The following is a 7,916-nucleotide window of genomic DNA, read 5'->3' as shown; positions in this document are numbered from 1 at the left end:
ACTTGATATATGCGCTGTTCGCCGCGTGCATCCCACAATGTCCCACGTGGTGTGATGACGCAATCGCCCTAAGTGATTATAGGCAAGGTTTTGCTGGCCAGCGAAGCCCAAGACCCGTGGCAAAGTGTCGCCGACCCAGTGCTTGGCATGCGAGGGGTCTCGGGTTCGAATCCCACCCAGATTAAACAACTTATTTCTTTGTTTTCTCTCTTCCTTCCTTCTTTCCGTCGCCAAAAAGCCCCTGGTGGGTTAGGGTTAATAACGTTCTCGTGTTTGCATGCTAATAATTATATTTAAAATACATATCTCCTTCTGCAGCTTAAGTCACCTATGGTCACGCGCTATTGGCGCCATTATATTGAAATGTATTCAAAAATAATTGCTTGTTTTGAAATGATATATTTCAGGCTCCATATTGACAATTTGCTTTAATTTATTTGAAATTGCTACAACACACTGAAGCGAGTGGGCTATCTCTTATTATCTATTCAAATCATCCACCCACAATGCACATTTTCACATGATTGTTCTGACCGTAAGGTCGCTAGTCATATTCTGCCACGCCTAGTTGATCATCATTTGACACGCCGCTGTCATCAAGTTGATCATGGTGCAAAATTGAGATTTTGTCAACACATATCATTCCTAGAACATCGTACAGGGATAGGGCCTAATATAGTAGGAATGTGGTATTAATTCCAGGGTTTAGGATTAGAGCTGTACTACTACCTCCATGTTCAGGACCAGTATGTGTTAATTTTGCGCTCTGTGGTTCAGTGAGCATGTGATATGCAAATTATATGCTATGGATTTAAATTCCCTGATTAAGAAAAAAAATGTAGGCCTATCATCATCATTAAAATATCTACTTTTATGAATTTTTGAACCGAAGAATAATGCCTTAGGCTAGAAGCGAAGTCTCTCAAACTGTCTATACCAAGTTAATACCAACTGCTGAATTCCCATTTTCAGTGTCAGATTTGTGCAATTTTCCGTAACGATTCAATAGTCACAGATAGTATAAGAGGTCATGCACGAAACACGTACAACTGAATGCTTAATAACAAAGTTAGCGGTACACATCAAGCACAACATTATTTTTGTATGTTACAGGTTCCCACGCAATATAAATGAATTGTATTTTTGAACAGTCTCAACCAGAGCTCTGAGTTTCACCATGGATGGAATTGAGGTTTTGCAAACTATATCGCTAAGCAACTTTTGACAGCACCCGTGACATGACAGAGTCGCTCCTTTAGTTCTGCCAGAGATATGTGGTTCTGCTGATTGGTAGTTACAAAAGATATTGAAGCGACTGAACTTGAATATTATTTACAGCAATATGGTATCATATACATGCAATATTCTGTACGCTGTGTGTTTGCTGCTATAATCTATAATGTGTTCCGGGTGAGATAGCCACAAATGCATGTTTAGCTTGAACTGTGCGTTTGAACTCCACTGTGTGTGTTACATTGTCAGTTGCCACTATGGCATCAGACGTTACGACTGGTAGAACAGAGCTCACTCCGATGGCGGCACCGGTGGAACCGGTGGAACCAACCCCATCCCCCACCCCATCCGAACCCACCCAACCGGCAGCACCACAACCCAGCACAGACGCCACGCAGAAGCATGACTCAATAACCAAGGACCTGCTTATGCCCGAAAATGGCCCAACCTCCCCGGATACTACTTACATTCACCACGTTGGTGAAGAAACCAGTCGGATTTTTGTGGTGGAAAGAATTGTGGATAGGCGAATGCGAAAGGTTTGTGGTGAAAAATAGTGGTAGACACTATTAAAATAATGTAATGATGGCTATACGTTAAGCTTTCCACGTTTGGTTGAATTATAGTCAATATTCAACCAACGATAAGCTTTCGCATTTGACACGGCCACGCCACGGTGGTTATTTGGTCGTCTTACTGAACCGTGTCATATCATTATTTTTCTTTGTAAGGTCTGCCATGCTTTTAAGTAAATTATCAAGTGGGTCAATCTTCGGGTTTAATAGTATTATTAAACGATAACGAAATACTAATATAATATTACTTTGTACCATATTGCGTTGTTGTATCTATGTGATAATATTTTACATGTACAGCTGACACGTGGTCGTGTGGTGGCGACGTAAAAGACAACCCTGCGTCATTAAAAAAAAAGATACAAGTATGGCAAGCTGTAGCGGACACAAATCGGCGAGTTGCACACCTGCATGTTGAGTTTAACCCCGTGTCGAGGTAGTGTTGCCACCTTGCTACGATAATTGCCTAAATCCAGGGGCGGATACAGGATTTCGAGAAAGGGGGGCACACTCCTGAAAATAAAAAATGGCCGCGAAGCGGCGGAGCGCTTGCGCGACGGGGTGTCTGAGGGGGGATGTGCCCCCCTCAGAAGTGAGAAACTTTTGGAAAATGAAGACCCAATTGAAGCCATTTGGTGGACCATTTTGTTAACATTCTTGTGTAAAATTTAAGTTTGAAAAAGCCTAAAATTTGCCAAAAAAACGGCCCAATTGAAGCCATTCGTGGACAAGTTTTGACCTCTTTTGTAAAATTATTGCTTTATGTACCATAACATTGCGCGACATGGGGGGGTGTCTGAGGGGGATGCCCCCTGAGAAATGAGAAACATTTGCAAAATAAAAACCTAATTGAAGCCATTTGGTGGACTATTTTGGCACTATTATGGTGTAAAATTTGAGTTTGAAAAAGCCGAAAATATAAAATTTGTGAAATGACAGGCCAATATGCAATTGAAGCCACCTTTTTTCACTGTTATTGTATAAATTCAGAGTGCTGGGTGTGAAATATAAACAGAAGCGAAAACGGGCAGTTGTTTATATAGACAGGGGGTGTCTGATGTTCCCCCTCCGAAATTTGGAAATTTTGAAGGTCCAATTGAAGCCATTTGGTGCATCTGTTTTACACTATACGAGAGTAGGCCTATATCATCGCTTTTTAAAACATAACAGGGCCGAACTCAATTTGTGACACGATCTGCTCCATGGGGGCCAAAGGAGGCATTTTTGAAAATTGAGTTACTGTAATTTTTACATTACACATACAATAGGCTACCATGTACTGAAAACGCCAAAGGTCTAGCATACTTGGTTCTAAAGTTATGAAGTTTTTTGATGTCTATTTTCTTATGTATGTTATTGTTTTTTTATTCCATATTTTTACCTTTATCTCAGTTTCAAATTTGCCGCCTTTGACCCCCATGGACCAGATCGTGTCACATTTGTAAAATGTTACACTGACACTTTAATAGCCTAAGACTCGGAGATTCGCAATTTAAAGCATGCATGGATCGAAGTCAGCATGGAGTCCGTACTCAAAATACTGACTTTGGTGACAAAATGTGACGGGCCCTGGCCTTGCATCATCGGCGGGCCAGCAGAAATCAACAAGTACTGCCTAAAAGAATCCGGCCTATATACTAGTATTATAGGGCCTACTTTTGATAGACCAGACTGTGAGCTACTGTGCGGTTTATTTGGCATGGGCCTACTAATTACGTGCAATTTAACTTTCCCCCTTCTCCTTTTCTCTTCTCTCTTTTCCTCTTTTTTTTGGGAGGGGAGGAAGGGCCGCCCCCCTGAATCCGCGCCTGGAGAGTGTCACCCGGTGTATGATACTCACTACAGATTTATTAGGCTATAGGCCCGAGGATTTTCACGTTGATCCGTTTTCTTTCTTTTCTTTTCTTTTTCCCCTTTCTTTTTTTTTCTCTTTTCTTTCCCTCCTTTCCTTCTCTTTCTTTTCTTCTTTTTTTATTTTTTGGGATCCGCCAAAAAGGGGGGCACAGGCCGGCTGTGCCCCCTCTAAATCCGCGCATGCCTAAATCAATTTTCAGCCGAATTTAGCTTTTTGCATAGCATGTACACCTGCTGTAATAATGCCATTGACATTGACCTATCATAATTATAAAAGGAGATTTTGGGGTGAGTTAGGCAATTTTGACAGGTGACAAATGGCGAGTTAGGCATTTTAACACCAGAATTAATGCCTAACTCAGTTGTTTGTCTAAAGAACGTGGTGGTGCCTCTTTCGGAGTCGGCAAATTGTGCACATTTTTGTCATACATCGCCCATCCCCATTCCCCCATGTACCCTTGATCGCGTTTACCTCCTTCAAGTTTACCCCTAGTATAGACGAATCCAACGAGCCAGGTCATGGTCAGGATTTGGTCGGCCATGACGGGTCCCCGCATGCACCAAACTGGTGTAGTGACTGCCCAATTGGGTTGATTAAAGCCGCTTAAAATTCGATGTTAGATTCTTTTGTGTTGTACACTGTCATTATTCTTTTGTCTACGTGTAACACAGGTGATAGAATGCAGTTTAAAATACCCTCCAAGGCCGCATCATTTCACATTTTAGGTGAGATGGAGCCGACGGGGACCCAACTTTGGCAGCCATTGAGGTGTAGGAATGCGTGAAATTTGATTCGTCTATACATATCGAGCGAATCTCCGAAGGACGTTTTACCCGTAGACTTTTAAGGTTGACCCCTATTGACCCCTAGAGACATTTTTTAAAACATAGCTGATCGTTTTCTAAGCATTTCGTCTGATCTAGAGACGATAAGATAAGAAGTTGATTTCGAAGGGCGCACGATAGTCCCTTCTACCAACTGAACTACATTCCCGGGACTATATTAAGGCCATGTCTTCCATATAGGGAGTGTATGGATTTCACCTGAAATAGCTTGGAATAACCCAATTACCACCGTTTTAATACGCGTATCTTCTACTTTGTATGCGATTTGTACAGGCTGTGGTTCAATTATAAGGTCATAAGGAAGTGGTATCACAAAAGTATCATGATGAACACATTAATATGGTCTTATCGAAATATGATATTAGCGAAGTCGGATATATTTTCATCATCATGTGGTCATTATGCAAAGAGATTGCGACATATGTCATTTAGCGACACAGTCTATATAAATCATGATAAAAATTAATGGTGTAAGTATTAAGGTGGTACTACACCTCCTGATAAATTTTGTGACTAATTTTGCATTTTTCTCAAAAAATAACTACACACTGGTCTGCTAGACTGCTGGTATATATACAAAAGTTATGTATATTTTAGGGGCAAGGAATCGAATTTCAGTGGTTCATTATGTATATGTTAAGAAATGAGGTAGGGCCTACATTCTAGCGGTACCTCTTTTCTTATCATAAATAATGTACCGCTTGTCTTGAGTGACTGAAATTCCAGTGTAGTAACTGGATTCCTTGCCCCTAAATATACATAACTTTTGTTACCAGTGTGTCATTATTTTTTTGAGAAAAATGCAAAAATAGCCACAAATTTATGCAAGGGGGTGTAGTACCACCTTAAGTATATATACACGCGAAATAACAGTAGTACATGTACTTCCACAATCGACCTCAACGTAAATGTATAGCCTAATGATTAATATAAATTAGACGAGTTAACATGGTCAAAAGCCCATTCAACGATCCCAGCGAAGGTGTAAAAATAGAATTGTGTATTAATTACTACTTAAAAGTAAAAGATAAATCATTAAAAAAGGTATTTTTTAAATGAAAATATGGCAAAAAACAACGAGGAAAACAGCAGTAATAATTGATAAATTTCAAGGAGTAAAATTTCCATGCACAATTACTTCTGCTTTCGGTGTAACCACTTGCTGGTTATGTTAGCAAAGGTGCAAAAAACGGAATTTTGCTAAACCCTAACCCTAAACTTACGGAGTTTAGGGTTAGGGTTTAGGGTTGGTGTAGGGCAGTCTTGTAATAAGTATAGATTGACAAGATCGCCGTTTTAAGGCAATCTTATCAAAAATATCTATTTGAATTGTTTCTTGTCATTTTGAAGAGAAATTATTATGTTATGTCCTCATCTGATTAGTTTCCCGTGTTAATTAATCTGACATGTTTCTATTCAAAAATATATAAATCGTTTTAAGAGTGTATACCGAAAAGAGTTGCATTTCATAAATAAAATAAAATGCACATGGTGACTGAGAGCTCACTGATTCCTAAAATACATTTTTTTTATTCGCGTATTGCTCAGTATCATTTTGTATAACCAATGCCACAATCAAAGACTAATTTCATTGTATTCTATAAATGATCATATGTAATACCTGGGAGACCACACCACTCCACGCCATACATAAATTCTCCCAGTCACATTTCCCCAATATGAAATTTAAAAAAAGTTAAATTTTAATATTAGGCCTACTTCTATTAAAGTTTGGCAGAGGCGGGGTTCGAACTCACGGCGTACCACGCACGCCGCTTTGGATATGCTCTATGAGCCTAGCGCCTTAGACCACTCGGCCATTTGTCTTGATGGAATCCATTTGAAACTTATTTGAAGATATAATCGCAACTTCAATATAGGCCTACCACGTGACAAGCAAAAGCAGAAAACGTACCATATTTTGGAATTTTATTTGCCTAAAAACATTAATGTGTATTAATAGCGCTCAATTGTTGTTAATCTGTCAATAAACATGATAAATGCGCGTCTATATGGACAATACATTATATCGATTTTGACATGTGCTCGCACGGTGTCAGTACATTTCCATGGTCAGTAAAATACTATAGAGGAACCTACCATTTTTCTTGTATACACGTTCGATGTTTTTATCAATTACATAAAAAATCCATTTTAGACCCCAAATGTTTCTTCAGGAAATAAAAGATTAGATTACCATAAAAACGATACAGTAATCTTTTGCCGGGTCTAATGTTATTTATACATAGAATTTTTAACGTTTTTTCTATCCTCATTCTTGCTCAATTAAAAAATATTTTGACGTACGGTATATAAAATTGAAATAAAATTCTCTGTCTCATAAACGACCTCAAATGTGCCACAATTGGGTATCACGAATCGTTATATATGATGTGCAGTTAATATTCATATTTTCTTTTATAGGCCTACAGAGGATGCTTCAGTTTTGACAGGAAAAATATTTTCTTGAAAACCCTCTCACTCGGTTATTTCAAAACGGTAACCACGCTTCCCTAGAATGTGCAATTATTTAGCATTAACATTTTTCTTATTCTAACAGCAAGCGCTTCTAGAATGTATTATGGCGAAATGTGGTGTACTGGGAGACATTAATATAATATGCGTGACTGCATGATTCATAATTTCATACGGCGTGATTGTTTTGTAAGATTTATTATTATATTGCGTATGTCATGCCTCCTAGGTACGTATAAATGATAGTGGCATTGATACATGTACAAAATGATGATACCAGATCAATAATATAGGCCTATATATTTATGGCTTCTCCGATCCCCAGCAAACACAAAACGTCTTTAAAACATTTCTATAAACAGGTTATATTTTGGATTTTTGGTTTTGTTAAAAATGTTTTAATATAACATTGAATATCGGGTTATATAAAGTTCACGAAAACGTTTTAAAACGTTTTGTATGAGAACACATTTTCTTCCCAGCTACATACACTTTAAGTACATATCATTAGATTTGTAAAGTTTACTTCGAGGACTGTTGAATATCAAAAATATAAATTTTTTAATCATTTGCCATAAAATGCGTATTATATCGCGAATTTCAAAAATCAAAATTATTTGATATCAGAAGGACATTCTTCGTATTCAGAATGCAATTCGATATGCCTGATGTGCTCTCATGTCCCACAAAAAAATACTGTCCAAACGTCCATACCCCATCCCTTAATTGTAACATGAAATGTTCTAAACCATAAATTAACCCTTTGCGGACTATTAAATGACTCTTCGGACTAATGAGCTGTATGTGTAGTCCTGTAGGGGAAGATATTATTTAACGTAGTCCTACTAGGAGACAAGTTTTGCCGTGATATCCTGTAGTGGTTTCTTTCTTTCTTTTTTTTTTTTTTTTTTTTCTTTTTTTTTTTATGTCAAC

The 7,916-nt window shown here is 38.3% G+C and overlaps 1 protein-coding gene across 1 annotated transcript in view; it reads left to right on the top strand.

Annotated features, from left to right (window-relative positions):
• The first annotated feature begins 1,032 nt into the window (after positions 1 to 1,032).
• The window catches only part of LOC140151134 (uncharacterized), a 29,765-nt gene continuing 22,881 nt past the window's right edge, over positions 1,033 to 7,916 (top strand). Inside the window, exon 1 of the mRNA XM_072173356.1 lies at positions 1,033 to 1,772. Coding sequence (XP_072029457.1) covers positions 1,491 to 1,772 — 282 coding nt within the window. The 5' untranslated portion in view covers positions 1,033 to 1,490. The remainder of the gene's footprint in view (positions 1,773 to 7,916) is intronic.

Source organism: Amphiura filiformis, chromosome 4 (assembly GCF_039555335.1).
Source record: "Amphiura filiformis chromosome 4, Afil_fr2py, whole genome shotgun sequence".
Classification (NCBI taxonomy): domain Eukaryota; kingdom Metazoa; phylum Echinodermata; class Ophiuroidea; order Amphilepidida; family Amphiuridae; genus Amphiura; species Amphiura filiformis.
This window is presented reverse-complemented; position numbering and strand designations above follow the sequence as displayed.